The sequence below is a fragment of the Sinocyclocheilus anshuiensis genome, unplaced genomic scaffold, assembly GCF_001515605.1.
Source record: "Sinocyclocheilus anshuiensis isolate Anshui unplaced genomic scaffold, SAMN03320099.WGS_v1.1 scaffold1571, whole genome shotgun sequence".
NCBI classification, from domain to species: domain Eukaryota; kingdom Metazoa; phylum Chordata; class Actinopteri; order Cypriniformes; family Cyprinidae; genus Sinocyclocheilus; species Sinocyclocheilus anshuiensis.
In genome coordinates this window covers 415018-435368 of record NW_015551107.1, presented here as the reverse complement: position 1 = coordinate 435368, position 20351 = coordinate 415018, and the positions used below count along the sequence as shown (strand labels likewise).

Genomic DNA, 20351 nt, shown 5'->3' with positions numbered 1-20351 from the left:
TACATCGCTCCCTGTTTAGCCCCGCCCACCGATTCTACATCACTCTGTTTAGCCCCGCCCACCGATTCTACATCACTATCTGTTTAGCCCAGCCCACCAATTCTACATCACTATCTGTTTAGCCCCGCCCACCGATTCTACATCACTATCTGTTTAGCCCAGCCCACCAATTCTACATCACTATATGTTTAGCCCCGCCCACCGATTCTACATCGCTGCCTGTTTAGCCCCGCCCACCGATTCTACATCACTGCTTGTTTAGCCCCGCCCACCAATTCTATAGCGCTGCCTGTTTAGCCCCGCCAACAAATTCTACATCACTGTTTAGACCCGCCCACCGATTCTACATCACTATCTGTTTAGACCCGCCCACCAATTCTATATCACTGCCTGTTTAGCCTGCCCACCAATTCTACATCACTGTTTAGACCCACCAACCGATTCTACATCACTATCTGTTTAGCCCCGCCCACCGATTCTACATCACTCTGTTTAGCCCCGCCCACCAATTCAACATTTCTGCCTGTTTAGCCCCACCCACCAATTCTACATCGCACAGTTCATGACCGCTTAAAGTCAGTTATGACAATGGCATTTTTAATTTGTTTAGTGCCTTTCATTTGTTTAGTCTTGTCCTATCACCAGCATAAAATAATTTTTCTCTCACCCACCTTTCCTCTCTTCACCTGCGTCTTCTCTACGTAGTCTGTTGCACGCTTTTTCTGTGAAAATCAAGCACTTCAACTAACAGCTTTTCTCAAAACAAATGGAAACTAACCCAAAAGTGACACTTTGGGAATGCCATTTGGTCAACATTAGACCATCAGAATGGCATCTACCCTTCTTGAAAACCTCTCACCCCAGACTCTACCCTTAAATTTCTACACTAACCTCTCCTTCAATGTATTCATGTCTCAAACCTGTTGCATCAAGATAATGAAATTATTTAAAGCCAAAGTAAATCAATTCTGTTCACTTTTACACCCTCAAGTCTTTCCAAACCTGTATATTTTTTTTTCTTCAGAGGAATAGAAAGGCTGAATTTTTTGAGAATATTCTGGATGCTTTTTTTAAATATAGTGAACAAAGCCATATGAAAGAGTGCACTTCATGAATCACTGATAAATCTTCCCTGAAACCAAATCTCTGGAACGGACTAACACTTGTATGAACACAAAAATAGTTTTCATGCATCTTGTGACCAAACATCAGTGCTGTCAACGGATCCATATCTGAGTTTTAAAACTGTTCTATTCATCACTCAAAATACATATAAAAAAACTTGGTATACAAGGCATCATTTGGGCTATTTTGGACATTTCTGAAGCTTGACAGACTCTGGTCGCTGTATACTTTCACACAGGTTTGGAATGACAACAGAATGTACATGTTCAATTGCTTAATATTAGGCCTGCCCCCGACTAAAGATTTCATCTAATAGATGTTCATTTAATCCATTAGTCGACTAATCACACATTTTTATTAATTTAATGACCTAAATATATACTCGGGGGTCCTTTAACATACAGTCCATTTCGCACTCAAACACATGCATATAGCTTGCTGCAAAGCACCGGCAAAAGTAATGTGTCGGGAAAATAGCAAGGAGATATTTATTAATAAACTAGTGTTTTCTGAGTCTGAGTGTGTTGTCTGCAAAGATGATGAAGCTGACGATCTCCGCAGTACAGTGAATACGTACATTTATACATATTACATAATCAGAGAGCATTTCTTTTTCAATTTTAATTGGTTCATTTTAGGGGTGTAACGGTACACAAACATGACGGTTTTGACGTCACGGTTCAGTATGGTTTCGGTACAACAACTTTTTTTTTTTTATTTTTTTTATTAAACAATGGTTTACTGAACAAATTGCTTTTTCTTTAAATAAATTCAATTACAATTCTAATTTTCTTAGGGATAAAAATCTACCTCAGATTCTGCTCTAAACTATAGGGAGCCCTTTTACATTACTATAAAGTTACGATTAACAACAGAGAGCCCAAACTTAAATTACTATTTATTTTTAACTATAATAAATCAACACTACTTAACAATTAAAATTTGTATGCAAACATGTAAATTGCACAATGCAAATTAACTTCTAAATTATACAATTTCTATTTGTTGTTGAAATAATAATTTACAAAGTGGCTGTCTTAACTTGTTTCATAAAAGATTTATTTAAACACATTAAATAATCAAGACATCACTAACAGGTCAAGTAAAATATAATGAAGTATATAGTCTAATATTTCTCAAAATGCTCTAGACTTCATTTCTTTAGCAAATAACGAGCTGTGGACACTGATGACTTGCCTGAGGTAAATGAAATGCTACGTGACATTTTGTTTACAAGCTGTTTTAAAGACGTCTTTCCGCGAGTGAAACACTGAGCGATTATGTGAGATGTTCATTCATGTTTATTTCACGTTAAAACTAGTTGCAGTTAGAACTGAGCTTCTATACAGCGATCTGTCTCGCCTCATCAAAGAGCGCCAAAACGGCACGTATTGTCTGAATTTCCTGAAAAATTGATTGACATGAAATTATTTGTTTGACACATGCATATCGAACCGAAAGACCCGTACCGAACATTTTCGGCACAAATACGTGTACCGTTACACCCCTAGTTCATTTCGATAATCAGTGTTGAAATTGTTTTGTGCTGCTTAACATTTTTTGGAACCTGTGATTCTTTTTTCTTTGATTCTCTGAATAAAAAATTTAAAAGAACAGCATTTATTCAAAATAGAAATCTTTTCTAACAATAAAAGACCTTACTATCACTTTTTATCCATTTAACACATCCTTGCTGAACAAAAGCATTAATATCTTAAAAAAAAAAAAAAGAAAGAAAAAATTGACTGACCCCAAACTTTTGAATAGTAGTGTATATTGTAACATTTCTATTTTAAATAAACACTGTTCTTTTTAACTTTTTATACTTCAAAGAATCTTGAAAAAAAAAAATATCACAGGTCCCAAAAAATATTAAGCAGCAAAACTGTTTCCAACATTGAGAATAAATCAGCATATTAGAATGATTTCTGAAGATCATGTGACACTGAAGACTGGAGTAATGATGCTGAAAATTCAGCTTTGATCACATAAATAAATTACAGTTTAAAGTATATTAATAATTAGTAATTATATTATATAATGTCATTACCGCAAGGACCAGCCGTTAACTATCTGTCCATTACGAACACGGACCACTTTTTTCTGTGACTAACTAAATTTTTTTAGTCTTCTCGTCATCTATTTAGGGGCATCCCTACTAAAGTAGAGTTTGTGAGGGTGTAGATTTTTAAGAGTAACGTGACATGTGACATGTGGCCAAGTATGGTGACCCATACTCGGAATTAGTGCTCTGCATTTATCCCATCCAAAGTGCACACACACAGCAGTGAACACACACACACCGTGAACACACACCCGGAGCAGTGTGGAGTTGTTTGAGCGCACTGATCTACCTCCAGACAGTCGCTCCTCTCGGGCTCCTCCTCCACGAATCTCTCCCTGAGGTCGATGTCGCGGTCGGTCGGGAGGCCGAGTCTTGACATGCTGTCGAACAGAGCGGAGTCAGAAATGTCCGTCGTGGCGCTGTCTTCAGGAGACTCTGCGGCTCCTCTGGTCAGGGTGTCTATCATCCTCAAGACCTCCAGCGCCCCCTGCCTCTTGCCTCTGCGCAGGTCCGTGTCAAGACTGGGCTTTCCGAAGCGGTCCAGTATCTCCATGATCTTCAGCGCTCCCAGCTGAGTCTTGTTCTTCCTCAGGTCTGTGTCCTGAAGACCGACGCTGCTCAGAAGATTAGTCAGAGATGGAGTGGACTGTCTGTCGTCCGCTGATCAAGAGAGGACACTAGATTAACCACTGACAGCAACAGTAAACAGCTGTTACTCAATTCAAACTAGGGCTGTCATTTTTTTTTTAAATTTAGAATACTCGTCGAATTTAAAATAAAAATTAATATTTAAATGCAAAAACGTTGCATTTGAATTTTGTGTGCGCGTCAGACTGCCTTATCAGTGGCGCACGAGATGCGACGACCATGTAGGTTTTGTTGCATTTTAATGTCCTATCCAGTTGAACGCACTAGCGCAGCGCTGCTACGTTATTCATTCAAAATATTGCGGAAAAAGAGAACATCAATGCTGAGAAGATGTTGTTTATGTCAAAACCAAGCCGTTTACACAGAAGGCATATTTATCGCATTTTCTGATAGGGACATCTATCACCACTGCACTCGCGTCTCTCACAAGAAAGCTGCATGTTTAAAATTAATGTAAGTTCACCTTTTTAAAAAACATGTCTCGAGACTTTATGGCGTTTTTTTCCCCATCTCACTGCATCTCATTTTTTTTAAATGAAGATCGTACTATTTGTGATCGGTTTTCGGTCCATTGTATTAAACTTAAAAATTAAAGGCAGGTGTCTTTGATTAGAGTTGGAGCTAAACTTTGCAGGACAGTCGATCGCCAGGAGCAGGGTTGGGCACCCCTGTATTAAACTATACATATATACATGATGCTGTTTTGTTTCTAATTGTTTAAGCAACTTAATTCTATATGGTTTATATACCATATGTGAACTTCTTTCACAGATAGTCAAGTTCTTTTATTGCTTTGAATAAACGTGCATTAGTAATATTTTGCTCAATGTGCCCTCTTGTGGCCTCAGAAGAGAAGCCAAAAGCTTTTTTCACCCTAACTGAAATTATGCCTTTTAAATTCGAATATTAATAATATTTAAGTACCAAATTCTAATTTAGTTTTTCAGCCATTTTGACAGCCTTAGTTCAAACTCCTCCTCAAAAGCACATTTTCAGTACAAACAAGACCTAGTGCATCGAGAAACTAAGCTGCATCTTCATCTCCTGTCTATTTTTTTACAAGATCATCTTCATTAGGGCTGCATGATAACGGTTAAATGGTTAAATCACAGTTATTTTGCTCAAAAATATAATCACTTTTATTAATCATGGTTGCTGTCATTACATTTTTTACATTTCTTCTTCAAAATGATTGCACTTTTACATAACTGCAATAATAACTTTTACATAATTACAACAACTGAAGAGAAAGTCAATTTGCATGGTTTGCAGAGATTTAGTCTTCTCATTGGTCCACTGTTTTGGAACTGACACTGATGAGACGCACAAAGTTGAAATTATTTTAACCTGACACGGCGTCTTAAAAACGTGGTGCTTGTGCGAGACGCTGCAAAAGCCGCAAGTGCAACAGTCATTCACGTCCGTACAGCTTCGTTTACATAGAAAAACAATAGAAAATAGCGTTCTGTGTGGTGTTATTTTCATTAACGAAAAATGTTTTTTGACGAGCTTTTTTTTCCATGGCTAAAACGAGATGACAATAAAGTCAATAAACAATAACTATGACTATATCAACATGCAATATCGTTGACGATAAAAGACGAGACTAAAATGTATTTAAAAAAATAAAAACTATACCAAAATCTCTTTTTATTTTTGTCGAAAAAAGAGAGACAAAATATTTGGACTGCTGAACACGCCTCTACTACGCAAGCTTTCATGTTTGCGGTTGCCAGATATCAAAAGTTTAAATCCTCAAATCAGAGCTTCTCTGTTAAAAGGATACATTTTCTGCCAACTGCTTTGCATATTTTTTTTACTGTTGTGTTAGAGAAACATTATTGCAATTATTGAAATTAGGAATTTCACTTTTATAATATATATGTATATATATATATATTTTATTTTTACCAGTGTTCATAATGTAGACAGAGAGCGTGCATATCTAAGTCTTTGTTATTAATTTATATAACAAATAGCCTATAATAAATCAGTGCATTAGATGAGGTAAAATAAACCATTTGTATGTGTCCACATTCTATTGATTTGTGCTTACTGGTGAAAGTGCAATACCTGAAACGCAAAAATAAATTTCTCAAATGACAACAATCATTGCAATTATAATTTTGAGCACAAATAATTATTTAACTATTTAAATCAGTTTTAAATTTAAATCAGTTTAACCATTAAACAGCATGACGAAAAGATTTCATTGACTAAAACTAGACTAAAATGCTCAGACATTTAGGGGTGGTTTCCCGGACAGATTAAGCCTAGTCCTAGACTAAAATGGCCCTTTAAACCAGATTAGCAGAAATCTGCTTTCTCTGTCATGGTTTTAAATAGTCTTAGACTTAAGTCTAGTCCAGAATTTAATAGGCTGATTTCCTGGAAGAAGACTAGAGCTACTTCAGGACTAAATTTAGGCTTAAATTAATGATAAGTAAAAAGCACATCTGACACAGAGATTAATTTTAAAGTCTAAAGGCCCGTTCACACCAAGAACGATAACTATAAAGATAGCGATATTAGCGTCCACATGCACCAATATCGTCTGTTTATTCTAAGCGCACTCTCATCTGCCGCTTTAAATTCTCCAGCTCGTGACAGCAGGATTGAATCTGATTGGCTGTCAATGTTTTTATCGTTTATCTAAATAATAATAGTTCTGAAAGTGATCACAACGATATCATTTCTCTGTGTCTTTATCGTTATAGCTGTGGTGTGGACTCTGTTCTTTAATATTGAGAACGATTTTTATAACTATATCTTTATGGTTATCTTTATAGTTATCATCCTTGGTGTAAACGGGGTTTAAGACTAAGACTAAATTAAAAATGGCTGACAAAATGAACACTAGTTCTGTGTGAACAGCCCCTTATACTTTTATTTTGGGCAAACCCTCTCAATAGAGATCACTGAACTTCAAACTACATGCAATCTGGCGACCACAACCATGAAAGCTTGTGGAGGCTTGATGCAAGATAACGCAAATGGCAAAAAATATTTACATGATAAACAACCGACGGGCCAATACTGCAGACGATTATGCGTAATAAATCGAGAGAAACAGAAATCATGATACACGGTTCATGGTGCAGCCCTAACCTTCGTTCTCCTCACCTTCTCTTAATTCTGCGTTGGGCTGATTTCTCTGGCGTTTTGAGCTTCCCTCATGAGCGTCGAGATCCAGCTTCCTCTTCAGTGTGCAGGAGTCCTCCGCCGGCTCTGGATCTCCCTCCTCTCCTTTCGAGCTCTTCTTGTTCCTCTGGATGAGCTTCAGCAGCTCCTGGACTTTGCCCGGGTCATTATGAGGGGCTGCTCCCTCAGGCTGACCCCGCAGCTCCTCCACCTTCTCCTTCACGCTCTCCAGAAGCATGGTGAACACGGCAGGCTTGTAGATGTAGGGCCGCACGAAGCTCTCCCAGTTGGTCTTCTGCCGGGGCGCGGGAAACAGCTTCTCCCTGGTGTCCAGTTTGGGGTCGTAGTCGGTGCGGACGCACTGCAGGGGCTTGCCCTCGCGGAGGTGAGTGAGGTAGTCGTAAACCTGCTGCTCTACGGCGGCACTGAGGTCAGCGGGAGGCTCGCCGCGAGCCTTGCTCAGAGCGCAGTGGAGAGCGGAGACAAACCAGTCGTGCTGGGGCATGATGGGACTGTGATGCTCTGACGACACAACTCTGCAGCTCTCCGATGCTTTACCAAGACACAGACGGTTTCATTACCACATCATAAAATTAAGATCTGATCGGCGAAACACACTCTATGCAAATATGAAAACGCAGACACTTCAAGCAAAGGCAGCTTGATTCTGTACATTGTTGTGTTCTGAATGCCACTGTCAATTGAATCTTAAAAATCAATTTAGAAAAATACAAATTAAACAGAAATAATACTGAAAAGCAAAATGCTGTTTGGAAAATGTATTCTTCATTGTCACCATTTCCTTGCATAATTTAAGGTTAGTTAATTGGTTAACACTTTATTTAAAGCCTTTATATGTGACCCTGGACCCTAAAACCAGTCATAAGGGTCAATTTTGCTGAATAAATAAGCTTTCCATTGATGTATGGTTTGTGAGGACAGGACAATATTTGGCTGAGATACAACTATTTGAAAATCTGGAATCTGAGGGTGCAAAAAAATTTGAGATAATATTATAATATTGAAATAACAAAATATTTATATTAAAATCACCTTTAAAGTTGTCCAAATTAAGTTCTTAGCAATGCATATTACTAATCAAAAATTAAGTTTTGATATATTTACGGTAGCAAAATTGCAAAATATCTTCATGAAACATGATCTTTACTTAATATCCTAATGATTTTTGGCATAAGAAAAATCTATCAATTTGACCCATACAATGTATTGTTGGCTATTGCTACAAATATACCTGCGCTACTTATGACTGCTTTTGTGCTCCAGGGTCACATATATAATGCACTACAAACATAGTTTTAATGCATTAATTATGCCTGGTAATGCACCTTATAATGCATTGTATGATTTCACGAATACCACAGTTATACATTAATACATTATAAAATACATAATACATTATCAGTGTTGGGGAGTAACTAGTTAAATGTAACAGCGTTACATAATTTAATTACAAAATAAATGTGTTACACTTTATTTTAAGGTGTTCTTGTTACAGTGTAATTATACATTTAAGTACTGAGTAATATTAATTAACTACATGTACTTACTATATGGTTAGGATTAGGGGTTGGTTTAGGGTTACTTGCACGTAATTATGCATAATTTATTGTTATTATAATAGTAAGTAAATGTACCTTAAAATAAAGTGTTACCAATAAATGTAATTGCAATCTGTTACAGTTGAAAAAAAAAAGTGTAGTTAAATTAGTTACTTATGAAAATGTTAACGATTACAAAGGGGGTTACATCTTAATATTTTCACACACATACAGATTGATTGATTTCTTTCCAAAATTGCATTGACTGCTCTAAAATATGAGACACCAATGTTTCAGGAGTTTAGGACACGTTTGATCTTAACTCAAATGATGAAGGATTTAGAAAGTCTGACAGTAATCAGTGTTGAGCACTACTGTAAGGTTAACCCTGCCTGCTTTACGTGTTTCAAAACGATTAACAGTTTAGAAAAATTTAGAAATTTAAATTTAGAAAAGTAATCAAATGTAGTCAGTTACATTACTTTAATAAAGTAATTAAAATAGTTACACTACTCATTACATTTCAAATAGGGTAGCTTGTAATCTGTAACCCATCACATTTCCAAAGTAACCTTCCCAACACTGTGCATTATAACACTTATCTATTCATTGTCACACCTTTAGAAAGTATAATGCATTAAAACACTTCAAAAACAAACCTTCAAATATTATAATGCATTTTAACGTCGCTACATTTATGAAAATATACAATGCATTATAATATGAATACGTTTACAAAGCATTATACTTGTAGTCTTTCAGCAAAGTGTTATTGTTAATTGCTTTAACTTACTATTAAGTTCATACTAATTTATTTTAATAATGCTATTATTTACAGAAAAAAGTAAAACCAAGTTAAACAGTTAGGATGTGTATTTTATTTCATCTTTGGTATTGAGACTCTTTAAATCTCATTAGTATCAGTAAGTCTATTGAATTTAGGCACTGCGACAACATTAGCTTGAAGAGAACCTCGTTGACCAAGTTAGCTGAATTAAGATAAACAGTGCACGTTTATGAATATCTACATGAACGATAACATCTGTTTAATAGCACAGACATTTGAAGGCAATACAATCGCCCCCATGAGTAATGAATTTGATTTTCTCCACAAGAACCGTTAAGAGTGAGACTAAGTGCTTGCAAAGCATTCCCGTCTGTGTTTGCATACTTGCATTAAATACGTTTCTGGCTCTAAGAGGAAATGCATCAATTTAACAGCATGCATCTCTCCAAATACTCACCGCTCTTCAACCAGTCACGCTTCTCACGGTAAATAAAAAGTGCTTGTATAGAGGACATTTTCCAACCGCCTCGTCGCTCTGTAAAATCAAAATAGAGTCTATTTCATTCAGATATTTCAAAGATCGGTTACTTTTACACTAGCATTTGACCATCATTAGATCATACCGCTTGAGTTGTCCATTTGACTGGCAGAAAGCAAGAAGAGGAAACCTCTGTCCCTCACCATATTCACCAGCACCTGCAGTGAAGAGACAATCAGCTCATGTGCACACAGCTGCAGAAACATGAATCAGGACTGATGCTCACCAGACCCTCCTCCTCCAGTTTCTGCAGCAATGCTGTCAAGCTCTTCGGAGAAGTTCTGTCTTTCTCCACCACGTCAAACAGACTGCAGAACATGCCACTTTTAGACACTACAATAACAAAGCAGATCCATTATTTACATCACATCATCTTTTCTCATTAACATCCCTACATTAATATGCAAAACAACAATAAAGAAACAAAACAAACATGCATATCACAATATACTATACTTTGGCTGAAAATCATGTCATATCATGACTAGTTATGTTTACAGACAAACAGGAGCTCTCATTCTCCATCTTTTATAGTTTGTGTGGTTTGTGGCATGAAATGTTTATTAGATACTCAAAGACTTGCATATTTGCGGACAGAGCTGGGTGGATTGCTTACAAATTGTAGTCTGTTACCGATTCCAAATTACATGTCAAAAATTATAGTTAGTAACATAATCATTACATTTTAGGTAATATAATCAGACTACTTTTAGATTACTTTTAGATTTTCACATTGATTTAAACAGGATAATCTTGTACCATATTGATATAAAAATACAAAGAGAAAGAAAATATATTCCATTTGTTGTATTTAACAACATGAAGTGCATTAATCATTAAATTACGACATAAAGGTTTCTCAAACTGGGTTTGTGAAGGGTTTTTGAGTTTAATGAAAAGCTAATAATAACTAAATCGTAAAAATTTACAATTAAAATAAATCATTTTAAAATATCAATCAAAATAAAACACTTACTAAAAAATTAAAATTTTATTTATTTGCCTTCATGTCATGTGACCATAACTAACGTCAAAGAACCATGATCATGCAAAACTTAATTAAAATATTTATTATAAAATCTTCAAGTAAATATATTAGGTGAAAGAGGTTCGGCTGACAAAAAAAGGTTGGGAATGCCTGCATTACATGTAAATTAGAAATAAAATGAATTGGTGCATTTTAATGTGTTTGAAAGAGAAACGCCTTCCAAGAATAGTAGTACATGGTTAAATAACCGACTGAGTGATTATTCAAATAAAAATGAATGTGTGCATTAATGTGTTGATGCAATGTTGAAACACTTCTTAAACCTGAAATTATTTTTGTAAATCCAGTGCTCAAATGCTGTGTAAACCTGACTAATGACTGATCTCTGTGTGAACGTCCACAAAACCTGAAGACTTTCTGAGTGTTTATAAGCAGTACTCTATTTTTTATTATAAAATCTTCAAGTAAATATATTAGGTGAAAGAGGTTCGGCTGACAAAAAAAGGTTGGGAATGCCTGCATTACATGTAAATTAGAAATAAAATGAATTGGTGCATTTTAATGTGTTTGAAAGAGAAACGCCTTCCAAGAATAGTAGTACATGGTTAAATAACCGACTGAGTGATTATTCAAATAAAAATGAATGTGTGCATTAATGTGTTGATGCAATGTTGAAACACTTCTTAAACCTGAAATTATTTTTGTAAATCCAGTGCTCAAATGCTGTGTAAACCTGACTAATGACTGATCTCTGTGTGAACGTCCACAAAACCTGAAGACTTTCTGAGTGTTTATAAGCAGTACTCTATTTTAGAAAGGAACATTTAAAAGATGAAAAAGAGGAATTAGGGAGAATAAAAAAATTAGGAATAATCTTTTGCTATTGTGTAAATAATATGTAATCAATAAAAAGTAACTAGTCTGATTATGAGTATGTTAAAATGTAATTTAATTTAATTACAAATACTTAATTTTTGGAATCAGATTACATAATCCAGATTACATGTGATCAGTTACTACCCAGCTCTGGATTTGAACTTGGGATGCCCGTAGTGCAGCGACGTTGTATGAAAGAACTGATAGTCAAAGAGTAAACTAATGAAGATTACTGAAGAATGGGAGCTATGTGTCTGCACTCCGATCCTGTGCTCATATTTCTATCAAAATAAAAATCCTGCTTACAACAACCAAACAGGTCAAAAAAACTTATCGGCTGATGCTGAACATTAAAAAAAAATGCCAAATATCGGTTGATAATATCGGATCGGGCGATATATCGGTTGACCACTACTTGGAATCTGTGAGGCGATTAAAGCATAGGCTGTTAAATTAGTGCTCAAACCTTCATGGCTGCCCGTGTAGAGGCTCCAGGAGAAGAGGGCAGATGGGATCTTCTGCTTGACCTGCTGCAGGCTCATGACTTTACCGATCTCAATCTTCTCTGGCCTGAAACAACAACAGCCATTGTTCATTATCACATGCCCGGTGTCACTTAACACACACATGGTGACTGCTGTTGACTCACAGTTTGTAGGGCAGGAAAGGTTGAGAGAGCGATCGAAGGCTGGCCTGGTACACGTCTTTCCCCCCGTTCACAAAATGCCCTCGCCATACCGTGTAACAGCGCCTACCTATCACAACAACAAAAGGAAATGAACAAAATTCTGTCATTATTTATTTGACCTCATGTCACGTATTCTGTTATTTTTTTCCTATTCTACTAAAGGTGAATTTGAAGATTTTTTTCAATACAACGACTTTTTACAACGAAGTTTATTGTGATAGTGACTTCACAAAGGACGTAAAACTACTACAAACTACTTGTATGGTGTTCTTTTGTCCTTTTTGGAGCAGTATAGAAAAGAGATCGGAGAATTAATTTTAAAAAACGCTTCTGTTGTTCCACAGAAAACACTGGTGATCTGTTCCTTTAATAACTGAAACAAAATGCTGTTTTGCTGAATCAAGTGATGCCCACCTTTGCTCGTCCCTGATGGCTGACTGTTGGACCTGAGGAACAGCACAAGACAATTTTAATGATGAATGATGATGAATTCCTTTTACATAAGTACAATGAAATTAGGATAGCATAATTTACATATATCACATAATGCACATACAAAACATGAATTACAAACTTAACTATGTGTTACATACTTGTACAATAAAAAGCTGAACTGCACTAAGACTTACTTTCAACTAGGGCTAAAACGATTAGTCGACAATGTTGACTAAAAAAAAAGCTAATGTAAGAGCCTGCAATAATGTGGTTTGACCAGTGTGGCGCTGTAGTGCAAGACTGTAATTCAGCCCTCCTGAATGCAATTCAAAAGAACACACACAACATACATAGAGCGAATGGATCCAAATTTAATATTTGCGGTTTGATTAAAATGCTGTTTCCCTCCTTTTTCTTCTTCTTTTTTTAATCTATTGTGGTTCAATGTACATATATGTATAGTATACGAATTAACGTATATATATATATATTTATCTATGCGTTCATGCATATATATGTTTACAAATAATAATAATAATATGGTATAGAATAGATTAAGAGTGTGCATAATATAATGTATAATAATGGTGCAGTGAGGGTGGGGAGCTCTGTTGGAGTTTTTCATCCTTTTTCTTTTATAAAGTGTTGTTATAATATGTAAAATATTAATAAAAAAAAAGACTTCGGGGGAAAAAAAAAAAAGAACACACACAGCTCTTCAGAGCAAACGCAGCCGAACCTGAAGCTGCTGAGCTGCGTTTGGATGAATATGAAAATATATGCTGCGCACTTTCCTCTCAATAACGAAATAAACACAACAAAAACTGACAGCGGTGAGAAAGCAGCAGTTAAGAAAGCATCTGATTACAGCGATGTGGATGTTTGCACGAGCTCTGCAGTTTGGTACTCCAGTAAAGTCCAGTCACGTCTCGTTTATTTATATAGTACGTTACACAATAGATAGCCGTAAATCAAGCAGCTTTACAGTAGTGCTGTCAAACAATTCATCGCATCCAAAATAAAAGTTTTTGTTTACATAATATATGTATGTGTTCTGTGTATATGTATTATGTATATATAAATACACACACATACAGTATATATTTTTGAAAATATTTACATGTATATATACACATTAATATATTTATATTCTTATATTTTATATTATATATAAATATATTTAATATATAAATATACAATTTTTCTTAAATATATGCATGCATGTGTGTGTATTTATATATACATAATAAATATACACAGTATACACACATATATTATGTAAACAAACACTTTTATTTTGGATGCGATTAATCGCAAGTAATCGTTTGACAGCACTACTATACCGTATTAAACATGAAAAACCGGAGTAAGTGTTGCTTTCAGTTAGAATTACTACTTGATTTGCTGTTATAAAGCAGCTCTCCAGTGTGGAGCTAGCTAATGATTGAAATCTTTTTATTAGTGGGGAAAAAATTATTTAATTAAAGTGATAGTTTGGTTTTCAGAAATCAAAGCTTGACCTAGCCCAGGACTGTTTCGTAAGTGACTCTTATGACTTGTTTCTTATCCATATGACTAACAAAAGACATCAGGCAGGATGATGTGCCATTCAGTTACTTTTTCATATAAAATGTCATGTCATTTTGTGTGCCAAATATATTTATTTGTATAAATTAATTGCATAATTGTAATTACATAACATGATTTTCAAAAGCTGAACTGATTACCTTTATTTGTTAGATTAAGTATAACTAATTTAACTAATTGCAAAAGCTGAATAATCAAAATCTACTGATTAATCGGTGAAATAATCGAGGATTAGTCGAGTGATCGTTCTAATAATCGTTAGATTAATCAATTATCAAAATAATTGTTTGTTGCAGCCCAACATTCAACATAAGAAAATTAACAATTACATCGCACAATACGAGAGTATTGTATTCAGAATAAGAATAAGAAAAAAATAAAGAGTTGTATTGCACAATAAAGAGTTTTTTACACTAAGATGTATATTCAGAGTAGGAACAGAAAGTGTATTACACTAAGACTGACATTTAGAGTGAAGAATATATATGAGGTCAGCACATATTAAAGTTCATAATGTTTACGGCTCTAGGAAAGGAACTGTCCTTAAGTCTCCTAGTCCTTGTTTTAATACCGAGAGTAAAGGAGAGCAGTCAGATACCTGAGAGGAGGCAGCGGTTTGGGGGCCGCTGTTGAAGCCTCTTTGCCTTTAAAGTAAAAAGAGACCACCGCATACGGACACAAGTGTCTCGGCCTGGACGAAACCTCAAAATCCACATACTCGTAGAAGTATTGCTGTGAAGAAAGCAGCCATCTTACAGCAAATGCATGTGATCATGAGCATTTGATCAAATATTTTTATTCCTATAGGAGTTATTTTACTCGAGTTTATTTGAAAGACTTTACCTGAGTGTACTCGAATGCCCTGTACGACTGTAAAGACGTCACTCTGGTTGAGTTCTTGGAGAAATGGCTGTCAAATTTAGGTGTAGGATCCATACTTTTGGACATGCAGTCATGTACACTCTTCACTTTACCCTGGAGGACAAAAGACCGGACATTTCTCAGACTCCACAACACTAATGTTTCATTTGAAAACAACATCATTCAAGCTGCTGCTGTACCTTTATAACTTTAAATATGATGATGTTTCCTGTAAATCCAGGCTCGATGGGGCTGATTTGAAGTAAATCAGAAAACTGACACAGGTAAACACCTGCAACATCAACATAATCATTACTCACTGGATGCACTACAGATGCCAAAAATTACACTTCACTGGTCAAGACAACAAAGCTGAGTTTCCTGCAGAACATGAAACAATCTCAAAAACAGCTCTCCATTTCACACAGTTCATAAGTGACCTCAGTCACGGGTGTTTTCCTCCTGTTCTTAGCTGTTCATTACCAATCTCTCGCCACAATTATTTTATTATGCTCTTGATTCCTTTCCATTGGTGGCGCACCCACATCCAGTCCGCTCTTTAAAAAAATACTCCTCATGAAACTCAAACATTAAAAGCTGTTTTGATGCTGTGGCGTGACAGATCGCTGTATAGACGCCTGTATACGGTTTCTTTACTACTAGTTACAGCACAAAATAAACATGAATGAACATCTGATGTAATCACTCAATCAGTGTTTCAACCACGAAAAGTTGTCAATAAAACATCTTTTTAAACAATATGCCATCCATGTAACATTACATTTACTTTAGGAAATCCATTCAATGTCCAAAACTCATTATCCAGCTAGAACTCTAGAGAGAAGCATTTTCCTAAATATATGCACTATATTACATATTCATTATATTTTTACTTAACCTGTTGTCTTCATTATTTAATTCATGTTTGAATAAATGTAAAAAAAATGCTACACCTAGCATTTAATTGTTTACATTTCAAGAATAAATTGGAGAAGAAACATTGCTATAAATATTAATTTTATGAGAGGTTTATAATTATAAATTTGACAAAAACTGCCTTGTGTGCAAATTAAATGTTTGGTTTTTGGTTACATTTTCAGTTTTGGCTAAATGAAGTTTAATTTTGGTGTTTTGGTAAAACATATATTATAAATTTTGATGCATCACAAATTAAAATAGTTTGTATTTTTATTTTACTTTTTTTTTTTATGAACTATCAGAAAATTAAGAAATATTAATCTAGTAATAGTATTGTACAGCAAAACAAGTCGCTGTGACTCCTAGCAAAATACGACCTACCAAAACTCTAGAATTAGTGTTATAAAGGATTTTACATTTGATGATTACATTTTCAGTTTCTGCTAAAAGAGAACTTTAATTTTGGTGTTTTGGTAAAACACACACACATATATAATATTAATGCACGTTAAGAACTTTTGACACTCATAAAGTGTAGTTCTCATTTCATTCCCTGTGACTCCTAGCAAAATATGACCCACCAAAACTCAAGAATGAGTGTTAGGAAGTCTAGATAGATGTGTTGAAGGTTATTTCACCTTTTGATGGATTCCCCAACATACTCATCCAGCTGTTGCCAACAGACAGTCCTCTCTCACACACCACCGAGACCTGCAACCAGCACACACACACACACACACACACACACACACAAGAAAAACCACATCAGAAAGTGACCAAAGAATGACAAATGATCATCTGTTTAGCTGAACGTCGCTGCGTGATACTCTGAGTCTGAATGCACTGAACTAATGAATGGCTGAACAAAGGAAGTTGTTTACCTTTTGAGCATCACAAAGCAGGAAGCAGAAAGTCTCAGACAGCTCTTTCTCTGTGCGCCCATCATGCTTGAGCTCCCTTCGCTTCTCCATGAACTGCACATTCAAAACATCACAAGATTACTCTTGTACTTGATGCACAAAGATCGATCTCAAACATCCAGACAAAGCTGAAAGTATTATTGTTCAAAATTGGTCTCATAACCACAGACACCCTTACATTGTTCCAAACTCATGATTTCTTGCTTTCTACCACACAACACAAGCAGAAAGTACTTGCTCTTGTTGACAGAATATAGCTCACATATGGACTATTTTGACTATTTTGAAGTTTGAAAGCTCCAGTCTCCTTTCACTCTAATTGCTTGAAACAGAGCAGCCAGATACATTCTTCAATACATTTCATTTTGTCATTCATGGAAGAAAGAAATTTATGTTATCTTTATATTAACTTTATATTAATTAGTCTAGTAGTTTTTCTGTGGTATTGAAATTGGAATTGAGAATTTTAAAATATAACTGGCATGTGAAATTTTAGAGTCATAATAAACGTATTTATCAGAATACAAGTAGGGACAAGTATAAAATGCATTTTATTTTGTCCCAAATTCCATTTCCAAATTTTTCTGGACTACTTTTTAATGGTTAATTTAAATGTTATTAATCAAAAAGCATGTCTAATTAATTAAAATCATGAAACTTATACAATTTAACATCAACTTTTTAAAATTTTAACAAAAATGACATGTTTAGGGCCCTACGAAATGTTTTAGTTTTTCTCACCTTATGTTTTATTGTTACCAAATTCTCGGTTTTAGCATGTCTAATTATTTAAAATCATAAAAACAACTTAATTTATTCAAATGTATTCTTACAATAGCCTTATTAATTTTTTATTTTTTTTTATCTTTCCTCAGACATTCTGTGTTGTGCACTGAAATTTTTCTGGTTATCAAATGAAGGCATAAAACATTAATTTAATTTATCTTTTAATTAATGAAAATTAAACAATCTTTTTTTGGCATTCAATGGGGATTTACTATTATAACTAAAACATGGAAGAAATATTGTGATTATTCCTTAAAAAACAAAGTTTTAATAATCTTATTAGTATGTACATTTCACTGCTCAATAGTAATATATTTCTGTCACAGTTTCTTCAAGCTAAACCAAACTTTTATTTTGACGGGTTGCCGTGAATACCTTTAAACTTCTGTGTATATGAGATGATGTATTTGAGTTAACTTGAACTGTGACTAGGGTTGCAAAGGGGTGGGAAAATTCCGGTAAATTTCTGGAAACTTTCCAAAAATCCGTGGAATATTCCAAAAAATCCTGGAAAGTTTCCAAAATTTCTGGAAAATTTCCACCTTTTTGCAACCCTAACTGTGACAAAAATATATTACTTAATGTAAAGATAGTACCATTACTAATAAAACTATTATTAAATCATTATTTTTAAAGGATTATTTACCAGAAAAATTATTTACCATAATTTATTTAGCAGAAAAATGGAAATACACACAGTATTTCAGGAAAAAAAAAGTAAAATAATATATTTTTTAAATAAAATCAATTAATTAAAGATGATTTTGATTAATAAAATTTAACGAAATCAATAAAGTTAATGGAAAACAGAATTTGGTAAATAATAATGGGTGCAATGTGTGCACATGATCAGGATGGTACCACCACCGCCGCCTCATTTTGAGCCAGGAAAAACCCTGGTGTGTAGTAAACAGTTTTGTTCATTCACACAGAAACACAACACATGCAGGATTCATATTTAAATAGTCTTTTTGTGGCTTAATATTCACAGACACTAGTTCATATCACGTTTTGATTTAAGTGTGCTGACCTACTTTTGATTAATTCATCCAAACTTTAACAAATTCCATTGCATTCCACACTATACAGTAAATTCCATTTTTATGACTGGATGCCGTGATTCTGTCCGCGTTTTCCGCATCGTGGAAATCATAGGGTCATAGAATACAAGGTCACATGGTCCAAAACAATGAAAGCAATACACTTTTGGTGATAAACTGGCTTGCAAAGAAAATCGAATGTTTCATAAAAACAAACCTATTCAGTGCTTAAAAATATGTACATAGAAAAACAAGTTTTTGCAGCAATGGCAGGGCAAGTGATGATCTGAACTACTGGCCTAAAAAACTGTTACTGCTGAGTCTTGAGAAGCAATTCCTGTCTCTTGATAAGATTGTGTGCACTGACCTTGAGCGTCAAACAAAGAAAATAAAAAACACTGAATAGGCTGTACACTGAAAGCCCATCATGTTAAGTGTCTACTATCAGATGTTACACTCAGTGCTACACATACTCTGATTCTGTGACAAACAATACATCTACATAAATATTCCTCACTTATAATGATGCTTCAATACATTTTGCAGCCATTTGAAAACAGGAGTTCACGTTTGCACACAGTCCATAACATGCAGTAAAATGCACCGCAGTAGAAGAGTGAAACACTCACGTCTTTCTCCAGCGGTTCGCTGTGGACGAGGCGAGGTTTGGAGTACACAAACATCCCGGTGGAGGAAGAGTCCTTGTAGCTGGAGGAGAGAATCTGCAGAACGTCGGAAAACTCTCTAGAGTCCGTAGACACAGACTGAAACAGAGCTGTGAATGGAGAACAAAACCGTCAGAACACAGTTACATCCTCTCGCACTCCTCATCTGAACCCTAGAAAGCAGACTATGGAAAATAGTTCATATTAGGGATGTCAACGATTAATCGATGATCGGTTAATTGTCGATAAGAGATGCAATCGATTAAAGCTATCGATGGTCGATTAAGCAGTTTAATTTTGGGCTCATGCGCAAAACACGTGCGAGCGGCTGTGAGTGACGGTGACGGTATATAAATGCATCATCATTCACTCATAATTACAAATTAAGCTTTTAATGTGATTTAAACTTTAAAAGTACATTAAAATAGAAACAACACAAAGTTCTTCAACATGGAATGCAATAGAAATGTAGTAACAGTCATTTCCCCAGATAATAGTTTCATATTTGAAACAATTAGGTGAAGGTTGCAGGGCTGCGGGACACTGCGGGGCAAGGATTCATCCCTACAACTTGTTAATTCGTTCCTACGACTTATTAATTTGTGGCCACTGTCCATGTTTCATTAATTTTGTTCCTTAACCCATGATTTAACTAAAATGAGGGAACAAATTAATACATCGAACGAATTCTTAATTCATGGCCATGAAATCTTTAATTTCCCTT

The 20351-nt window shown here is 35.1% G+C and overlaps 2 protein-coding genes across 5 annotated transcripts in view; both read right to left on the bottom strand.

Moving 5' to 3' along the window:
- Positions 1-20351, bottom strand: part of LOC107662933 (LIM and cysteine-rich domains protein 1-like) — a 360255-nt gene that overhangs the window by 171967 nt on the left and 167937 nt on the right. Inside the window, exon 2 of the mRNA XM_016453073.1 lies at positions 8201-8213. The gene's annotated coding sequence lies outside the window, so the exon portion shown is untranslated. The remainder of the gene's footprint in view (positions 1-8200; positions 8214-20351) is intronic.
- Positions 1-20351, bottom strand: part of LOC107662921 (protein TASOR-like) — a 58769-nt gene that overhangs the window by 25531 nt on the left and 12887 nt on the right. For 2 of the 4 annotated variants that reach the window (XM_016453052.1, XM_016453054.1), the window contains exons 1-14: positions 19592-19729; positions 17098-17190; positions 16855-16927; positions 15499-15590; positions 15281-15412; positions 15036-15169; positions 12830-12861; positions 12377-12482; positions 12194-12297; positions 10090-10196; positions 9949-10021; positions 9783-9860; positions 6962-7531; positions 3480-3850 (exon numbers count right to left, since the gene is read on the bottom strand). In XM_016453052.1, the coding sequence (XP_016308538.1) occupies positions 3480-3850; positions 6962-7531; positions 9783-9860; positions 9949-10021; positions 10090-10196; positions 12194-12297; positions 12377-12482; positions 12830-12861; positions 15036-15169; positions 15281-15412; positions 15499-15590; positions 16855-16927; positions 17098-17190; positions 19592-19645 (2019 nt within the window). In that variant the 5' untranslated portion in view covers positions 19646-19729. Of the gene's footprint in view, positions 1-671; positions 723-3479; positions 3851-6961; positions 7532-9782; positions 9861-9948; positions 10022-10089; positions 10197-12193; positions 12298-12376; positions 12483-12829; positions 12862-15035; positions 15170-15280; positions 15413-15498; positions 15591-16854; positions 16928-17097; positions 17191-19591; positions 19738-20351 lie in introns of those variants that run through there. The other 2 variants (XM_016453055.1, XM_016453053.1) reach the window with 2 other exon arrangements.